Source organism: Sodiomyces alcalophilus (assembly GCF_042370955.1).
Source record: "Sodiomyces alcalophilus JCM 7366 unplaced genomic scaffold ACRALscaffold_1, whole genome shotgun sequence".
Taxonomy (NCBI): Eukaryota; Fungi; Ascomycota; class Sordariomycetes; order Glomerellales; family Plectosphaerellaceae; genus Sodiomyces; species Sodiomyces alcalophilus.
In genome coordinates, this window is record NW_027263532.1 from 4,624,025 (window position 1) to 4,643,263 (window position 19,239).

The following is a 19,239-nucleotide window of genomic DNA, read 5'->3' on the forward strand; positions in this document are numbered from 1 at the left end:
AAATAACTACCTAGCCTGTGCTCGACACAGGTTCCTAAATCTACATGCATTTCATGACTGTACTGTATAGAGCGTTCCACTTTGCATGCCCGGAGCTTGCCCGTTCCCAAGGCCAGCCGGAAACCCGCAAGATCCGACGCCAGCTTTCTATAGCCTGGGCTGGGCCTTTTGCGCCTCGAGCGCCTCCGTCTCCTCGAGGATCATCTCGGCGCACCGCTCACCGACACCCATGACCGTGAGCATGGGATTGATGGTGGGGATGGTGGGGAAGACGCCGGCGTCGGCGATGCGCACACCGCGCAGGCCGCGCAGGCGCAGGCGCTCATCGACGACGGCCATGCCGTCTTTGGCGACGTCGCCCATCCGGGTGGTGCCGACGGGGTGGTAGACGGTGTGGGCGGCGCGGCGGGCGTAGTTGCTCAGGTCCTCGTCGGACTGGACTTCGGGGCCCGGCGCGACCTCGCGCTTGATCCAGTCCTTGAAGGGCGCCTGCTCGGCGACCTTGCGCGCGGCGCGGATGCCGTAGACGAGGGTGGCGGCGTCGTAGCCTTCCGGGTCGGTGAAGTAGCGGAAGTCGAGGGCCGGCTTGACGTTGGGGTCGGCCGAGGTGAGGTAGAGGCGACCGCGGGACCGGGGGCGGGGGATGTTCGGGGTCATGCAGAAGGCGTAGCCGTCCTTGACGTCCGGGTAGCCGAGACGCAGGGTGTTGAGGGTGAAGGGGATCTGGTAGCAGTGCATCATGAGGTCGGTGGCGGCGCCGTCGGAGAGGCCGTGGGGGTTGGTCGGCCGCGGGGTGGCGCCGGCACCGGGAGGTTCGCGGCGGAGGAAGATGCTCGCGTCCGAGTCCATGGTGGTCTGATTGGGGGGCACGGGCTTGTTGAGCTCCCACATGATGATGGTCTCGGCGTGGTCATGCAGGTTCTCGCCGACACCGGGAATGTCGCGGACGACGGGGATCCCGAGGCCGGAGAGCTGGGCGGCCGGCCCGATACCCGAGTGCAGCAGCAGGCGCGGGGTGTCGATGGAGCCGGCGCAGAGGATGGTCTCGGCCTTGGCGGTGAGGGTGCGGCGCGTGCCGTCCTGCAGGGTCAGGTCGACGCCGGTGACGGCATCGCCGGCGACGTTGACACGGGAGACCCAGGCGTTGGTGAGCACGGTGAGGTTGGGGCGGGGCTCTTCACCGCGGAGGATGGGGTGGATGTAGGCGACCGAGGCGGACGAGCGGTAGCCGTTGTCCGGGTTGTACGAGATGGACAAGAAGCCGACGCCCTGGTCCAGGGAGCCGGTCTCCTTGATGTGGCGGTTAAAGTCGGAGATGATGGGAATGTTGAGGGCGTCGCTGCAGGACTGGACCCAGTCTTTGCAGAGCTGGTTTCGGTGGCGGGCATGGACAGGTTGCACGGTGGTGCGGAGGCGGTCGAGGAGGCGCATGAAGAGGGGGAAGGTCCAGCCTTTGGCGCCGAGGGACTGCCAGAGTTCGAGGTCATGCTGGAGGGGCCGGAAGGAGATGAGGGTGTTGTGGGAGGAACAGCCTCCGAGGACCTTGGCGCGCGAGTGCCGAATATGAGAGTTGCCTAAGATGGGAGACGTGGTATGAGAACGGTTCTTCTGACTGCAGGGGTGAAGGGTAGAGGGAGGAGGAGAAAGGGGGCGGTTTAAGCACTGGCTGGAAGACAAGCAAACGACGTGGCCGTCCCCATATTGGACAGGAGCTGTCATTGAACGTTGAAGCGCTTTGCTTGTCCTTATCTTGCCCTGCTCCCAGGTTAAAGGGAAGAGGAGTTTTCCCCTACTTCACTGGTTCTTTTTTTTTCCCTTTTTTTTCCTTTTTCTTTTTCCTTCTGCTTCTATTTTTCTGCTATTTTTCCTCTGTTTGAAGTTCTTTTCTTTTTCTAATTCTCCAAATGTAAACTTACCATTGGGCTGCTCAGTGGTGCCATAGTCGTAGTCAAGCTCTCCGCCCAACAGACTCAGCCACCGGCGTAGGTCAAGGACACGCTCGTCAGTCAGGTCGCTGGGACCGGCCTCGATGAGGAGGATGTTCTTCCGGGGAAGGTATTCGGCAAGTCTCGCGGCGATGATGCAGCCGGCGGTACCACCGCCGACGACGATGTAGTCGTACTTGGCGACATCGCTTGCGGGAAGATGGTTGGTGGTCATGTTGAATGGTGACTTGTGGTCTCCTTGCAGTAGTCAGATGTAGTGATGGAGGCGAGTGGACAAGGTGGAGTGAGACGACAGGGTGAGTCTCTTGATATTTGCGCTTCTCGTCTGCCTCGAGTTGGTAAGACGGAGAGGCAACACCACGCGATGAAGCACAAGTATGAGTAAGATGGGAGGGCGTGAGAGGAAAAAAGAGGTTGCTAAGAACACTAGAGAGAGGTGGGAAAAGAAGAGAGAGGTTGATCCTTTTTCAAATCAGAGAGAAGAAAAAATAAAGAAAAAAGAAAAGAAAAAAAAAGTACAAAAAACCGCCGCCGGTCCTTGACGACGGACAGCTCAGCCAGAATACTAAACAATTAGTACAACAGAGTCTTATTCGTAGACTCCACGCCCCTATCACCTTAGTCAACGCCTCCGAAGCGGCAGGCGCAAGTAGTAGCACCGAGGTGAGAAAAGAAAGAAGCTGGTGCATGACATGACCAGGCATGTCCGAACAGGGCATGAGGCTTGATGGCCCACATGGACATTGGCACCAATAGACGAGACGGCGAAGAGGTGGATGTCGGTGCCATGCGGCATGGCACGGAATGGCATGGTTCGGGCGCGAGTTATTAGCAATCGATGGCCGGGAGACGATTGGGCGTTGTTGAGAAGCGGCGGGGAATGCGGCGGTGAGGGCGTCTGACCGGGAGCGGCGGTCTTGGAGGCGTTGTAGTGTAGTGTACAGCCATCCGACCTGACTCGCGGCTTGGTGAAAACCTGGACTAGATGGAAACGAGTTTCTTACCTGCCGAGCCGACTAATTCTTCACATGTTGAAAATTTAGAAGATCCACCAAAGCCACGGGCAGGAATGGACAGAATGGGGCGGGGGCTGGCAAGCCATGAGCACAGGAAGAAGCCTTGCAATGGACGGTGGCGGAACAATGCTGTATTCGTACGAATTACACAAGATGTTGTATTCGTACACAGACGAGGTGGTAGTTGTGATTCAGAGGGTCGTTACGTTGTACTTGAAAGTCATTTTTGATTCCCTTGAATGGGTCATTTGAACAAAGGCTGAGGTGGAAGAAGAAAAGGCCGTAATGGGAGCCGACAAGGTCCCTTCCCCGCTCTCCCGTTCGTTCCCCGCTCCTGCTGTCCCTGCAGTCGGTGACGTCGTGCGAATTGAATTGTCAGCTGCTTAGCGCCTCATGTGGGTCTTCCGACGCTAAGCTTCAATATTGTACCTAGCACCTCGCTCGGCATATTTACACTACTCAGTATTAGGTACCATGAACAACACCCACCAGGTTGGAAATCTCTTTCAAAAAACGTCCTCTCATCGAGTGGCTATGGAAATCGCCGACTAGTCGGGTCCCGCATGACCTCGTGGTCACGGTTTCGGTCTACGGAGTTTCCAGCCAAGACACATGGTGGTACGAGGTAGGCCGTTTTGAGAACTGCAGAGCTGCACTGCTTGTCAACCATCATCTATTTCTAGCTAGTGAAGAGGCAGTACGGAGTAATTAATATGTACGTTGTACACGTATGTACGTTGTACATTAACCGTGGCTTCCCTTCTCGTCGAATTCTGAATAATCGATACGCAGTGTACCCTGCAAATGGTCAACGAGCAAGGACGAATACGTAACTGGTCTCCTCGGCATTGGCATCGAAACCGTTGATTCGTCACTCGGCCGCCAAGAAATACTAATCCAGGGTCCCCACTTATACGGCATTGGGTAGGGTACCTAGTGGGTACCTTAGCTTAGGTACCTGCGTACCTAGGTACCTACCCAGGGATCCAATTCCTCTTACACGTACAACCTCTACCCTCGGACATCGCCTCTACACTCACTTCACTGGTATCATATCCTATTCAGTCCTTACAACTACACGACATCTTCACTTCAACTCCTACTCCTACCCATCCCTTGAACCAGACGACACGACTTCGACAACTACCATGTCTCCACACGAACCAGACCGTCACACCTTCTACGACGGCAAGGCCCAACCCTCGGCCGACTCGACAGACTCCTTCCAAACCATCGACCCCGCCACCGGAAAACCCACCTGCACCATCTACACCTCCTCCCCCTCCGCCATCGACGCAGCCGTCCGCTCCGCCCAATCCGCCTTCCCCTCCTGGTCCGCCACCCCGCCCGTCGACCGCGCCCGCATCCTCCTCCGCGCCGTCGCCCTCCTCCGCGCCCGCAACCACGACCTCGCCCGCCTCGAGACCCTCGACACCGGCAAACCCTTCTCCGAGACCTCCACCGTCGACATCCTCACCGGCGCCGACGTCCTCGAGTACTTCGCCGGCCTCGTCACCGCCGGCGGCCTCAACGGCGAGTCCCTCCGCCTCCGCGACTCCGTCCACGCCTACACCACCAAGGAACCCCTCGGCGTCTGCGCCGCCATCGGCGCCTGGAACTACCCCCTCCAGATCGCCCTCTGGAAGTCCGCCCCCGCCCTCGCCGCCGGCAACACCCTCGTCTACAAACCCAGCGAGTTCACCCCGCTCCACGCTGACCGCCTCGCCTCCCTCTACCGCGACGCCGGCCTCCCCGACGGCGTCTTCAATGTCGTCTACGGCGCCGGCGACGTCGGCGCCCGCCTCACCGCCCACCCCGCCATCGCCAAGGTCAGCTTCACCGGCCAGGTCGCCACGGGCAAGAAAGTCGCCGCCGCCGCCGCGGGCGGCATGAAGTACGTCACCATGGAGCTGGGCGGCAAGAGCCCCCTCGTCGTCCTCCCGGACGCGCCCCTCGACTCCGCCGCCGACGTCGCCCTCCTCGCCAACTTCTTCTCCTCGGGCCAGGTCTGCACCAACGGCACCCGCGTCTTCGTCCCGCGCGCCATGAAACCCGACTTTGAGCGCGCCCTCCTCGACCGCGTCCGCCACGTGCGGCCCGGCGACCTCTTCGACCCCAACACCAACTTTGGCCCCGTCAGCAGCGCCCTCCACCGCGACAAGGTCCTCCGCTACATCCGCGCCGGCATCGACTCGGACCGCGCCCGCCTGCTCTGCGGTGGGCCCGAGCCCATCGACGGCCTCCCCGACTCGGTCCGCGACGGCTACTGGGTCCGCCCCACCATCTTCACCGACTGCACCGACGACATGGTCGTCGCCCGCGAGGAGATCTTCGGGCCCGTCATGTCCGTCTTGTACTACGATTCCGTCGACGAGGCCGTCCGCCGCGCCAACGATACCGAGCTTGGCCTCGCTGCCGGCGTCGTCGGCCGGGATATCGACCAGTGCCACCGCGTCATCGCCCAGCTGCAAGCCGGCATCACCTGGATCAACACCTGGGGCGAGTCGCCTGCCGAGATGGCCGTGGGCGGCTGGAAGCTGAGCGGCGTCGGGGTTGAGAATGGTCGCAGGGGTCTGGAGGCCTGGGTACGGAACAAGAGCACATTGATTGACATGAGTGGGAGTGTACCGACTGTATTCACAAAGCTATGAGCTCACCTTGTGGAAATGATCGCATAAAACAGCTGGGGGTTTGAAAAGGAGGTTGGAAATGACATGTATGAGTAAAGGACACTATGTCGGTTATAATATGCCATGAACCTATGAATAGTTGCAATACACGCACATCGAACGCATGTTTACATATACACTGTTATTTTCTACTGCAGATAAATACCCTCCTCCCTAGGCCAGGGGCCCCCAATTGATACGCAGTCACAGAAGACTGGACTTCTCAAAAGGCTCCTCCCATCCGTTCCACTCTTTCCCTCCTCCTTTCTCTTCCACAAGCGCCCCAAGTCATAGCTAGCAAGCGAGAGATGTGCGACCCTTCCCATGAAACTCCCAATGCCCGTCCCATGCCGTATGCTGGCTTGCTTCTTGGTGTGTATGCAGACAAAACAAGGCGGCCTTGCCTCCACTCGAGAGGGATGGGCAAGGCCGAAAGAATCGAAACATTGGCGGCTGTATGCGCATAAACGACTGTGTGTCAACTCCGTTGGGCCCCCTCCAAGCTGTCCTGTTGTATTACCTCCCTCTATTCCCCGCCGACATGTTCCATGACTTCGGTGTTCGACTATCAAGATGATTGTTGTTCGGTTGGAGGAAAAAGTCCAGAGTTGCAAGTGCAGGCACAGACTGTTCCCCCACTGCATACCACGCACATATACACATTGCATACATAACATACACAATGGGCCGTTGTCATCAACGTCGTTGTGGGGTCATGGCTATCAAAGCGCGGAGCACAAGCACAAATGGCCACTTTTGTGTCATGGCGGTCCGACTGATCCTCTATCGCAGCCGAATCTTGGCGTCGCGGACGCCGTGCTCGATGACGTCCTCCACCGACCACCGCGGGGGCTTGACGACGCCCTCGAGGCCGTTGGCCTTGCGCCACTCCTTCTCCATCTCGGGCGTGACGCCCTCGGGGAGCGGGTCGGCACCGCCCGCGATGCCCGATGCGAATTTGAGCTGCATCTTGTCGCCCACCTCGTCGCAGGCGGCCAGGAGACGGTCCATGTCGTCCTTGTTGTGCGCCGCCGAGACGCAGAAGCGTGCGCGCGACGAGATGAGCGGCGTGGCGGGGTAGCCGACGACGACGACGGCGATCTTGCGCTTGAGCATCTCGTGGCTGAACGCCGGCATCTTGCCCGGGTTGTAGAGCACGATGGGGACAATGGGCGAGTCGTCGTGGCCGTAGACGATGAAGCCGAGGCGCTTCAGCCCCAGGCGGAGGTACCGCGAGTTGAAGGCGATCCGCTGGAGACGCTCGTCTCCCTGGCCCGGGCAGAGCTCTCCCGTGATGATCTTGAGCGAGCTCAGGATCTGCATCAGCACCGAAGGCGCGGGCGTCTCTCCGTAGTGGTTGGCCGTGTTGGTCATGCGGAGCTTGTCGATGATGTGCTTGTCGGCCGCGATGTAGCCGCCGTTGGCACCGAACGACTTGGTCAGGGTTCCCATGAGAATGTCAACACGCGCAGGGTCCACGCCAAAGTAGTCGCACACGCCACGGCCGCGGGGTCCGAGGGCGCCGATACTGTGGGCCTCGTCGACGAAGAGGTAGAACTTGTACTTGTCCTTGAGATCGAGGAGCCCAGGCAGGTCGCACATGGTGCCTTCCATCGAGTAGAGGCCCTCGACAACGACGAGAATCTTCTTCCAGGGACGGTGGGTGCGGGGCTGGCCCTGGGAGATGGCCTCGCGCAGCTTCTTCTCCAGATGGTCCATGTCGTTGTGTCGGAAGGCCGAGATGACGGCGCCGGACTGGCGCGCACCGATGCGGATCGAGGCGTGGTTGAGCTCGTCGGAGAGGATCAGACAACCCTTGGAGACGAGGGCGGGGAAGGAGCTGGCGTTGGTGACGAAACCCTGGGAGAAGACCATGGCATCGGGCTTGCCCACAAAGTTTGCGATTTCCCGCTCGACCTCCATGACCAGATCAGACGTGCCGGCATCGGAGCGGGGGCTGGTGAAGCTCAGACCGTACCGCCTCACGCACTCCTCGACGGCATCGGCGCAAGGACCCTCGGACTGGGCGAAACCGAGGTAGTTGTACGAGCTCATGTTGAGCGTCTCGGTGGTGGTCCCGGTGTAGTGGTAGGTTTGGTTGAAGTCGTCCGACTTGCGGTCCAAGACGGAGATGTAGCGACCGGGGACGCCCGTGGTGGGCCTGGCGAAGCAGTCGTCGAGGCGCATCTTCAAGCGGCGGGTGTAGAAGCTGTCGAAATCATCGTTGAGAGGGGCAAAGCCGTTGTATGGTTTGAGACTCTGGTACTTCTTCTTGTCGCCGAAACGCTTTCCGAAGAAGTCGCGGATGTGACCGAGCAGGATGAGCAGCAGATAGCTGATGTAGGTGGAAATGAGGATGTAATAGGGGGGTTCGTCGACGACAGGGGCCTCCAGCGGCTCGCCATGGTGCATGCTCACGTACAGGTGATTCGCACCGCTGAGTGGGCCAAACTGGGCATGGCGTTTGCGCATTTCCTCGGCCTCTTCGGCGGTCAGCGGGGAAAACAGTGTCTGGGTCGAGTCGCTGCCGTCGTGGTCGACTCCCGAGGCGGCGGAGAGGGAGATGGTAGGCAGGTTGAGAGCGGAAGCGGGAGAGGTCGATTGTTGTTGTTGCATGGTGAGCGACTGCTCCTTGTTTTTGGGGGAGGAAAAAAAGTTGGTGATGCGGTTGCCGGATCGCGATGGCCTCCGCTCCTTCTCAGGATTATTCATGGCAGAGGAAGAGGAGGACATGAAGGGGAGCGTGATTTTTCGTGGCATTGCTACGCTCGTGCGCAAGACCCTGGGAACGGGAAATCAACGCTGGGCCGAACTCTGGGTAGGACGCGTATCGACTTTCGGAACGCGTTGACACCGAGCGAGTCGTTGTAAACGTTGAATTTGGTTGGCGATGGAAACGTGAGGTTGTCCGTCGTATAGAGACTATCGAGGATTGCAGCGTAATCTATTGGCGAGTGAAAACGGGGAATGTTAGCTGACGTTCGATGCACAATATTCGCAAAGTCGCTTCCTTGAGTGTAGGAAGATGGATGGAAGAGGCCAAGTGTGTTTGAGTCCATCATGCGCTTGGCTTGAGCGGATCGTTGCACTTCCCACGGAAGGGAAGGTTCGAGGCAGTAGAGGGGAGGAACCTTGGGGGCCACTGAGCCCCTTGTGGCTGTACCTGTACTTGTACCTGCGTCCGTGCCCCTATCCGTGCCGCACCCTTTTCCCCAGCCCCGTTCACTCCACTGCATCCTGCCCGGACCTGATTCCTGCGGCAGCCGCGAGGGATGTGAAGGGTAGATGGAGGACGGAGACTGTACGGTGAGGATGCAGGAGGATGAATTGGCATCCATGGCCTCTCACGATGCTATTTCGGGGCATTGCCTTTCCCAGGCCGGTGCGACGTTTCGGGGAAGAAAAGAAAACGAAGAGAACTGGGCAACTCACTCAAAAAAGGTAGACACGAGTAGGACGAAAGAACGATCAATTCGACGTCACCTCGTCCGCTACTGGTCCCGTGAGATCGGTTGTCGTAGGTAGTACGTATTAGGGTGCTGACGAGAGCAAGTCGCGAAGAACCAAAGATAATAAATAGCGTAATTGCGGCCTTCCAAGGTCGATAACGGCAGCTGGTGCGTAGCGGTCTCTTTTAGGTACCCAATTCGCTCGTGGTGGTACAGGTTATTAAACTTGATGAGTTTGGTTTGGGCCTTTTGAGAGGTCCGTTGCAGAGGCGTGACCAGTGCGTCGTTGCCAGAGTTGCGTGGATTATCCGAAGTGAATCGGGGGTGCGGTCGAGCCGGCGATGAATCGAATGGAAATTATGCAGCGAGCACACCACACAAGTCGTCGACACAGATCGGGATTAGGTGAAAAAAAGCGTAAGAATTTTGAAATAACGATTTGGAGCCAAAGGAGGGCGTGTAAGAATGTTCGCTCCGTCCAGGTGACCTCTGTGGCCGTGCGTGCGTCGGTCGCCGTTGAGTCCAAATTCGCCGGTGAAGCGGATGAGAGAGCGGGAGGCCTCGCGACCAAACCAAAAGGAAAACGCTCTATGGCAGAGGTCGGAAAAAAGGAGGAGCGGTAAGGAGGGGTTGTCGGAAAGCAGGAAAAAGGGGGGGAATGGAGATAAGAGTAGAAAAGAAAAAGAAGAAGAAAAAATGAAAAAGGATGTAGAAGCGACGAGGATTGGTAAGGAGAGGACGAGGACGAGGGAGGGTCTAGCAGATATTAGGTGGGTAAGGGGAATAGTGTAGCTCGCTTTGAGAGGTCAGTGCTGAAGCATCTCGAGGATGTACTCTGAAGTGGATTGATGCTGTAGGGTCCTCCCTCCCGCTGTACAATGTACCGTTGCGAGTACAACGTAATTTGTCATGGGCTCATCACCTCACCCAAGGTGGTAGGTACTTTTAGGTGCGTCCAGGAGAGTTTGTGAGCGGTTGCCAAGCATCAGGCGCATCAAGTTGCAAGGCTGTCATCGCCCCTGTTTCTCCCCGAGCCTTCCGGCGCTCAAATGAGCCACTCAGGTCGCGCCGCTTGAGAATCGTAATTTCGGCTTTTCGTCCATGGTCCTTGCCCGTCTCAGCTTGGCGGTCCATCCATCTGGAGGCGAAGGGGTGCGAATCACATTGTACTTAGTATGTAACCAGGGTCAAAGCCCCCATTAAAAGGTGGCGCTGCATCCTGCGCCTGCTGAGTAAAATGAGGTACATAGGTACGATACAGACGCATGTATACATCCTACGAAGTACCCTACGCTGCACTTCTTACTAAGTACGCTTCGGCCGAGGAAACGTGTCCGTAATACCTAAGCCATATACAATCAAGGTCATACTGAGGCTGAATTGTTTGCTGTCTGGCATTTGGTACGTTGGTTGCGCTGCATCGTCAAAGTATCCAGCTGACATGTCATTCGTGCATCATGAAGCTGTTAAAACCAGGTCAATTTTCTCGTCGAAAAAATGAAGAAAAAGAAAAGAAAGTGGTCCCATTCGCAAACAACTCCCGGATGGATCCCTCGGCTGCTGCATTACTCCTTTTTTATTTTTCCTCCGAGAAGCCCCGTCACATCAATCAAGTCCACCCTATCCGTAATTTTGTGTAATGGAGAATTAAAATGTGCAATGTACAATGCCATGGGCCCATGGAAAATTTTGAACCCCGGGTCTACCGAAGAGTGGCTCTTGTTAATTCCGAAAGTAGCCATACTTCTTACCAAGTACCGTACCTATGTACCTAGAGTGCAGTTACAAAGTAATTACACTACGACCAGTCACGTTCGTCCGTAATCAGTTGTTATGATGTTGTTCCGAGCTCCGTCTCTCGCACGCCATCCTATAACCTCAACTCTCAAGTGCTGTACTTGACAACAAACTAGAGAGAGGCTATTCATACGTAGGCGGGAAAATCAGGGGTATCTCTAGTGTTTTGGGGAATACTCCGTAAAATAGTTCAAGGGCGACTGCCTGTGCCGGCCAACGCCGGCGTCTCGGAATGCGACGGCCCAACGAAAGTTCGAGATTGCCGCCATGCCACAGAGACGATCCGCCATATCACTTGATTCGAGGTGCTTAACTGTTGCCAGTCGTCCCACCAATCTCGAGCAAAAAGAGCGTTGCTTGTATCTTCAATTCATCACACGACACTAGACTGTCTTTTTCGTTCCGAGTTTCGACAGTAGGCACCTGATAAAGGGCCATTCCCCTGACCGTTCAATCCCGAATCGCTGGTTTCCCCTCCGGGGCCGATCAACACCATGGCTGCCGAGACCAATGATGGGCAGGCCGCAACGCTCGTGCGCGAGCTCTGGCGACACCCGAATCCGTCCTCGACCGCCTTGTACAAGTTCATGCTCCATGTCAACGCCAAGTACAACAGCGACCTGGACGGCTATCCTTCCCTCTACCGCTGGTCCATTGACAATGTGTCCGAGTTTTGGGAGGAAGTCTGGCATTTTGTCGGGATACGCTCTTCGCGGACCTTTGACCAGGTGGGTTACGAAAGGGGGGCCCATTGAGGGAAACGAAACTACCATGGCAGCATGAGACGTCTACTCAAGCGTCATGGTTCTATCTACCCCTTACCCCATCGACTGACGAAAAGGTATGACGCAGGTCCTCCCGCCTAATGCACCCATGTACCCACGCCCCGACTTCTTCGCCGGGTCGCTGCTCAACTACGCCGAGAACCTGCTGTTCCCCGCCAAGGCCGACGTGGCCCCCGAGGCGGTAGCGGTCATCACCACCACCGAGCTGGGAAACCCCGTCTCGACCACGTGGTCCCAACTCCGAGAGGCCGTGCGTCGCTGCAGTAGCGGGCTCCGCTCCGCCGGTGTAACCCGGGGTGACGTCGTGGCCGGCTACGTCTCCAACCACGTACAGGCGCTCGTGGCATCGCTTGCCGCGGCTGCCGTTGGCGCCGTCTGGACCGGCATTAGCCCCGACACCGGCGTGAGTGCCGTGCTCGACCGGTTGGCACAGATTGGTCCCAGAGTATTGTTCGCCGATAACGGGACCGTCTACAACGGTAAGTCCTGGAGCAGCACAGCCAAGACCACCGAGATTGTCGCCGCCTTGAAGGGGAAGGGTCTGGAGCTGGTGGTCGTCGTGGACAACGTGCCATGCGAACTGGCGCTTGATGATCTAAGGGCAAAGGGAGTCAAGGCAGTGGAGTATGAGAGCTTCCTCGGGAGGTAAGTTGTGTTCGGAGTACGTCGTGCATCGTACGTCGTGCGTCTTCCCGTCTACGCGAGGGGGGCAACGGGGACTGACATCGGCCCCGCGTGATAGTTCCCCCGACGAACCGCTCAAGTTTGAGCAGCTGCCTCCCTCCCACCCCCTCTACGTGCTCTATTCTAGCGGCACGACCGGCCTTCCCAAGGCCATCGTCCACACGGCGCTCGGTACCTTGATCCAGCACAAGAAGGAGCACTTCCTCCACTGTTCCCTGTCTTCTTCCTCACGCATGCTCTACTATACGACCACCTCGTGGATGATGTGGCACTGGTCCATCGCCGCCCTCGCCGTGGGCGCCACCGTGGTCCTCTACTCCGGTTCCCCCTTCAAACCCCATGGTCCATTGTCCCTGCCGCGCCTCCTATCCGATCTCGAGGTGACGCACTTTGGCACGTCGGCAGCCTACCTGACGGCGCTCGAGGCCAACGATGTTCGGCCGGTGGCGGAAGATGGGCTGGACCTGGCCAGACTGGAGGCCATCTACTCGACGGCCAGCCCACTGCCGCCAAGCACGTTCAACTTTGTCTACGAGGCCTTCCCCCGGCACGTCAACCTCGGCTCCATCACGGGCGGCACCGACATCATTTCCCTCTTCGGCGCGCCCTGCCCGCTGCTCCCCGTGCGGACGGGCGAGATCCAGTGCGCTGGGCTGGGTATGGCGATCCGCGCGGTCGACTCGGTCACGGGGGAGCCGGTCCCTGCCGACGAGCCGGGCGACCTCGTGTGCGTGCGGCCCTTCCCGAGCCAGCCGCTCACGTTCTGGGGCGCGGACGGCGATGCCAAGTACCGCGCAGCGTACTTTGAGCGGTTCGTCGACGTGTGCGGGGTGCAAGGGCCGACGTGGCACCACGGCGACTTTGTCCGCATCCCGGACCCGGCGACGGGCGGGCTCGTGATGCTAGGCAGGTCGGACGGCGTGCTCAAGCCGGCGGGGGTGCGGTTCGGCAGCGCCGAGATTTACAACGTGCTCGCGCGCTTCTTTGCGGTCGAGGTGGCGGATGCGGTGTGCGTCGGCCGTCGCAGGCCAACCGACACGGATGAGACGGTCTGCTTGTTCGTGGTGATGAACGACGGCGTACGATTCGGGGATGAGCTGCGGGCGCGGATTAAGCATGTCATTCGCAGGGAGCTGAGCCCGCGGCACGTGCCCGGGGTGGTGGAAGAGTGCGGCGGCGGAGTTCCCAAGACGAGCAACGGCAAAAAGTACGTCTGCGTTCTTCCCTCCCTTCGTCCCTTGTTTTCCTACGTTACGGCATGTATGAACACCATGCGTGTCTTTGTATGTGAGTATTGACTGGGTCTTGGTTTAGAATCGAGGTGGCAGTCAAACAGATCCTTTCCGGAATGGATGTCAAAACCAATGCCAGCGTGGCTAACCCGGAGGCATTGGATTGGTTCCGGGCATATAGTCGTGGAAGCAACGATTAACCACCACGTCACCGCGAGACAGCTCGAGGGGGGAGGAGAACTTGGGAGCCAGGTTCATGTTTGCCAATCCCAGGCGGGAAGAGGATGCGTATATATTCGAAGCAGCAAGATCAGGAGGGAGTTGTCGTGAAATCGGGTCAGATAGTCAAACCGGTTTGTCTGACTGGCAAGCCTGGCTACATGCCTTGATAAGAAACCAGTTAGTCGGTGGGAAGGATTAAGGATTGACGCCTAATATCAAGGACATTATAAGAGAACAGGGCAGGTTTAATAGCCTTAGGTTAGAGTAGAGAGCGAACGAGGAGAAAATGGTTCATTAATTATAATTAATTACAGTAGCCAAGTAAGGCGGCAACCGGGTCGAGACTGCCCAATTCCAATTCCCTTGACACCCAATCTGCTGATGCCATGCGACGATGGACATCGGTCGAACCTGCCCAGACCAGTGTAGAAGCCAGTTGCAACTTCCTTGTTGTCATTCGAAACGTCCATCAGTCAATGTACCAAGTCGGTACATGGAGAGTACCTTCAAATGTGACGTAATCTTCCCATCTCACGCACTTGTGGGAGTTGAGGACATTCTAGGTAGGTAGTACTTCGTGTACTGAGTACCTACCCAGGTTCAGCTGAGGCCGATCCATTCCTCAGCTAATAAGGGCAACTTGGCCTCGTCCAACACTGTTTCCTGACTCATCTATTAATGTAGGTACTCGGTATGTGTGTGTTTCGGCGTTGAGGGGGTTGACGACCGAGGTACTGAGTGAGTATGCTCAATGTACGGATACGTGTTTCTCGCACGAATGCACCAGCCACACTACTCCGTACACATTCTGACTGGCCTCTTCTTTGCCCCGTTGCCATAACTGTGAAGGATCCCAACCGCGGGGAGGGAGAAAAAAAAAAGAACGAGGCACCTTCCTCCTTCATACCAATCCATCAATTTCCCCCCCGTCTCTTCGTTTCGTCTCCCTCCTTTGTCAAATCTCGCTTTCCTCCCAAACGAAAGGCGAAAATATGAACGACAAAAGGAAAGACTTCAATTGAACACACACGCGCTCCTTTTTCGTCGTTGCCCAACATCCCTGTCATCCTCCCGACCTTTTTTTTTATTCGACTGGTCCCTGACGCACCCCTGTCTCTTCTCGTGGCCAACCCCTTTTCCACTTTCCGCTTCTTCACGTGCGACTAAGCCCGCCGGTGTTGTACAGAATATTAGACGCCAGAGAAATCGTGTATGTTCTGGTCCCAAGTGCACAAAAAAAGAAAAAAAAAAAAAAGGCCTGGTGGCAGCTAGCTCGATAAGACGACGCGATACCGAAACGATACGAGTCGACGACATAGTCACGAATACTTTATTATCCATCAGAAATTGGGGATTCAACTGCACCGTGGCTTCTCTCGTCAGCCCTAGATCCCTGGCAGTAAGAGACGCATAGACTACCTATCTAGGTATCACACCTTTGCTCGCGATCCCCAGCCAGCAAGTCGCAATTTCCGTCCCGTCGCCAACCAACCACTCTTCCTGCCACATCCGCGTCAAATCGACCACGACCAACAACCACCACTACCACCATCTTGGCCAGCTCCCTCCACGCCCAGCATTTCCGTGCCTACCCATATGGGTCTGGTTTGATCCTGGCCGTTTCGTTCTACCCCGGGGGTTTCGGCATTGGTCTCCCAGACCGCGCTCATACCTTTCTCCTTCACCTTTGCCACGCCACTGCGCCTGGGCTTCGGATTTGGCGACACCCCGCCCCCAGTGATCCAACATGACGAGGCCACACATTATTCGTGCCGGTAAGTTTGTCAAGACGCCTTGTGGCCTATGCTTCCGCCCCTTGTTCATGCCCTGGATAGTCCCGTGCGTGCCCCCCTGGTTTAGCCCACGCCTCAAGTTGGGGCTATGGTCACAGTCTGCTGCTAAGTACGTTGTACGCGCAAACTGGCAAACTCGCACGCACTGACTCACGTGTTTTTTCTTCTCTCCTTCTTTTTCTTCAAGTTTTGTGTAGGAAAGCTGCTTGGCATTCATAGTCATTCCATAGTCGTCCTTATTGCATTGTTGGGTGCTTGGCTGCCAATCGACTAACCTTGTAACTTCTCTTTCCATCCACAGACACGATCGACCTCCAAGGTCGCAAGGCACCGTCCGCAAAAGACCACGCTCGCTCGCTCGCCAGCGACCCTTCCTCTCTGGCACCCCATCAAGCCGAAACACTACGAGAAGTCGCGCAAGAGGCAGCCGAAGAAAACGCCCACAGCCCCCGAGTTTCCTGGTCCCATAGTGCCACTGCGATCGCCGACCTCCAACAGCACGCCGAGGACATTTCGTCCAGCGCCGCAAACACCCACGGGCCCGACGCCTCCCACGGATACGGACACGGAGACGGAGACTCAGACGGAGACTGGACCGCGTCAGACGCGACAATGCAGCAGCAACAGCGAGATTCTCTGGCCGTGGCGCAAAATGGAGGTCTCTCGGGCCACATTGACGAGAGCGATGCCGACGCCGACACCGATGACAGCTTCGACGATGATATGGACAAAATGTCGACCTCGCCCCCGATCGAAGATGGTGGGTATACTCTCAACCTCCCCAGACTCTGGCCTCGCCGCCTGGACTCTCTTCCCACCACCCGCTCCTCCTTCTCTCCCACCCGTTCACCCACTTTTGACCACCCGACATCTTCGTCGCCGTACCTCGAGATTCCCGAGCATCCCCCCATGAAATACTCTATCCACCTCAGACAGCATAGCAAGGCATCTGTCGAGTCATCCCCCCGTCATCATCATCTTCGCGGTGAGTATCCCGAGTAGGACCGAGACGCAACCGACGACGAGCACCGACGCGAACACGACGAGTGCAGCAACAACGACACCGCCGATACCCTTGACGATGTGTTGGATCTGTACTTGGACACCGGGGGAGACCTGCCCAAAGACACCAATCTTACTGGCCCGGGGCCCGTGGCAAGCCATAGTAATAGTCCTCTTGCGGTCCGCCCGCTTACGATCATAAAGATACAAGACTTGAGGCACCACCACGGGCAATTCGCAGCGCGACGCGCAGATATGAAAAGGACAGAACGAGTCGGAGCGGCGGAAAAGTTCGCCGACGAGAACGACGACCCGCTCACGCGGCTGCTCTACGGGACCTCACTCGAAGATGATGACGATGATGACCCTATCGTCCCCCTCCCCGACGAACCCAACACCGACTGCTTCGATGCCGGATGGGCTGCTGAGTGCTTACACCGTACAGACGACATCGACTTCGATTTTGTTTACGCCCTCCACACCTTCGTGGCCACCGTCGAGGGCCAGGCCAACGCGACCAAGGGCGACAACATGGTTCTTCTCGACGATAGCAACAGCTACTGGTGGCTGGTCCGAGTAGCGAAAGACAGCAGCATCGGTACGTGAAAGACATCTCCCCCAACCCACCTGTTCTCGCCATCATGCTAACCATCCACCCCAGGGTACCTCCCCGCCGAGCACATCGAGACGCCCACGGAGAGATTGGCGCGCTACAATAAGCACCGGAACGCCGACGTACGAATGACCCCTGTCCCTTCCAAACGATTCGCCTGAAATATCTAACAAGCCAGCACAGCTATCAGCAACCATGTTGGGAGACCAGATGGGGGAGAAGTCGAAGAGCACCTTCCGAACAGCCCTGCGTGGAAAGAAGAAGAAGACTGTTGCCTTTGCCGAACCCACATACGTCAATTACTCCTACTCCGACATGGATTATTCGTCCGAGGAGGAAGACGTCGACGAGCCCTTCGGCGCCCAGGCGCAGAACAGCGATCAAGGCGAGACGGGGACCGATACATGGGCCGATGGAGACGAAGACTCAGATGCGCTTGATCACCAGCAGAAACAGCAACAACAAGACGGTCAGGGCGTGGCTGAGCGAGCGCAGCAACATATCACAGAGGATGCCATGATGGACGAGACTGCCAGAGTTGAGCCGTTGAAGCCGAAAGCACACAAAGAACTTGTTGCTGCCGCGGAGCCTTCTATGGAGGTCGTGGACGAGGAGGACGACGAGGACCGGCTCAGCAGCGAACAACTGTCCGAGACCAAGCCTGAAGGCCCAAGTCGGTCGAGGAACGGCACGGTCAGGAACACCGACTCTTTCTTTAAGGATGAAACCGTCGAGACGAAGAAGATCACCCTGACCCCCAATCTGCTCCGCGATGACACCAACCCACGACCCTCGAACGAGTCGAAGGAGCTCAAGCAACGGCCCAGCCTGGACAAGATGGAGAAAATGGAGAAGGAATTACAGCCGGATAACAAAAAGGAAGACCGGAAGAAGAAGGACAAGAAGTCCAGTACGATCCGTAGCTTCTTTTCCCGGAAGGACAAGAAGAGGTCGACCGACGAGGATGACGATTCATTTGGCAAGAGGTCCATGGATGCCGAGAACGAGCACGACGAGGATAGGTCCGATGCTCGTCATGCGTCACCCGAAAAGTCGGGGCCCCAGCGGCAACCAAGCAAGCTACAGAAGCAGCAACCCCGAACAGAACCTTCACCTACCCGGAGACCCGGTTCCGCCGCTCAGAAGTCCACTACCACGAGAGACCTTTCCGACTACATCGTGTCTGAAACCAGGAACGACGTCTCCAATGTGCCGCCGGCGTCGATGCGCATCGTCCAGGAGCAGCAGGAGAAGGGGGCCCATTCGCCAGTCGCCGGTCAGCTGGGCAGCGAGCCGGTCCGCCCGGGGTCTTCGCACAAAGAAGATCGATCGGGCCTCTCGAAGATGAAGCTGTCGCGGTCTGCCGGGGGCGAGAAGCAAAACAAGGTCGAAAAACCCCAAAAGGTCGTCAAGGCCAAGTCGCGCATCGAACTAGACGACTTTGACTCTACCGACGAAGAGACAACAAAAACTGCTACAGACGCTCAACAGGCCCCGGACCAGCCCACGCAAGAAGAGACCGCCCAGCGTCCCGTACTGCCCGGCGCATATCCGGACAGCTTTGCGAGCGGACAAAATGGGTCCTCGAACAAGCAAGGCGATGACACGGCGGCGGAAACCATAACGAAATCGCCAGGCGAACGACTCTCCGAATCGCCTGTGCAGGTGTCTCCCTTTGCCTCGAACGACCCGCCGGCGCTTATGGGCGATACGTCCAGCGAGGAAGACGCATCCTCCAAGTCGGCGTCGCCCGAGCTCGTCGACACGGACGAGGCAGCTAAGCACGCCCAAGACTCGATGACGACAAGCTCTACTTCAACGACCAACAGCCAGGGCAGCAGCTGGAACGACGCCAAGCTGCGGGCCTTTTTCGATTCGAGCGCCGACATCCGAGACATGCTGGTCGTGGTCTACGATAAGAGCGACGTGGTCCCCGCCGGACCGGACCATCCGCTTGTGGGGACGCTGTTCCGCGAGCAAAACGCCAAGTTGGCTGAAATCACCACGGTAAAGCTTCACTTTTTGTCCCCC

General features: G+C 57.5%; 5 protein-coding genes across 5 annotated transcripts in view; 3 read left to right on the forward strand and 2 right to left on the reverse strand.

Annotated features, from left to right (window-relative positions):
* Nucleotides 1-147: 147 nt before the first annotated feature.
* On the reverse strand, nt 148-2,160 carry ACRALDRAFT_2051002 (uncharacterized protein; the record flags this gene model as incomplete). Its single annotated transcript, XM_071021596.1, has 2 exons — nt 148-1,712; nt 1,917-2,160. The coding sequence occupies 2 exons, from the start codon at nt 2,158-2,160 to the stop codon at nt 148-150; spliced, it is 1,809 nt and encodes a 602-aa protein (XP_070879915.1).
* A 1,950-nt stretch (nt 2,161-4,110) lies between these two features.
* ACRALDRAFT_1053542 (uncharacterized protein) lies at nt 4,111-5,613 on the forward strand (the record flags this gene model as incomplete). Its single annotated transcript, XM_071015781.1, has 2 exons — nt 4,111-4,823; nt 4,854-5,613. 2 exons carry the CDS (start codon nt 4,111-4,113, stop codon nt 5,611-5,613), a joined length of 1,473 nt encoding a protein of 490 aa, XP_070879916.1.
* Nucleotides 5,614-6,414: 801 nt separating this feature from the next.
* Nucleotides 6,415-8,391, reverse strand: ACRALDRAFT_2094928 (uncharacterized protein; the record flags this gene model as incomplete). The annotated part of the gene is made up of 1 exon (XM_071022697.1): nt 6,415-8,391. One exon carries the CDS (start codon nt 8,389-8,391, stop codon nt 6,415-6,417), a length of 1,977 nt encoding a protein of 658 aa, XP_070879917.1.
* Nucleotides 8,392-11,217: 2,826 nt separating this feature from the next.
* ACRALDRAFT_1059376 (uncharacterized protein) lies at nt 11,218-14,117 on the forward strand. The gene is made up of 4 exons (XM_071016022.1): nt 11,218-11,605; nt 11,730-12,307; nt 12,405-13,553; nt 13,661-14,117. Exons 1-4 carry the CDS (start codon nt 11,372-11,374, stop codon nt 13,776-13,778), a joined length of 2,079 nt encoding a protein of 692 aa, XP_070879918.1. The 5' UTR covers nt 11,218-11,371; the 3' UTR covers nt 13,779-14,117.
* Nucleotides 14,118-15,049: 932 nt separating this feature from the next.
* Nucleotides 15,050-19,239, forward strand: part of ACRALDRAFT_1059374 (uncharacterized protein) — a 5,135-nt gene continuing 945 nt past the window's right edge. The window contains exons 1-5 of the mRNA XM_071016021.1: nt 15,050-15,575; nt 15,895-16,353; nt 17,041-17,193; nt 17,257-17,330; nt 17,392-19,215. Coding sequence (XP_070879919.1) covers nt 15,548-15,575; nt 15,895-16,353; nt 17,041-17,193; nt 17,257-17,330; nt 17,392-19,215 — 2,538 coding nt within the window. The 5' untranslated portion in view covers nt 15,050-15,547. The remainder of the gene's footprint in view (nt 15,576-15,894; nt 16,354-17,040; nt 17,194-17,256; nt 17,331-17,391; nt 19,216-19,239) is intronic.

Bases quoted from the DNA above. Each gene is read 5' to 3' on its own strand.
- ACRALDRAFT_1059376 (XM_071016022.1), top strand. From the start codon at position 11,372: ATGGCTGCCGAGACCAATGATGGGCAGGCCGCAACGCTCGTGCGCGAG. The intron at 12,308-12,404 runs GTAAGTTGTGTT...CCCGCGTGATAG, and splicing joins TATGAGAGCTTCCTCGGGAG to TTCCCCCGACGAACCGCTCA. The intron at 13,554-13,660 runs GTACGTCTGCGT...GTCTTGGTTTAG, and splicing joins AAGACGAGCAACGGCAAAAA to AATCGAGGTGGCAGTCAAAC.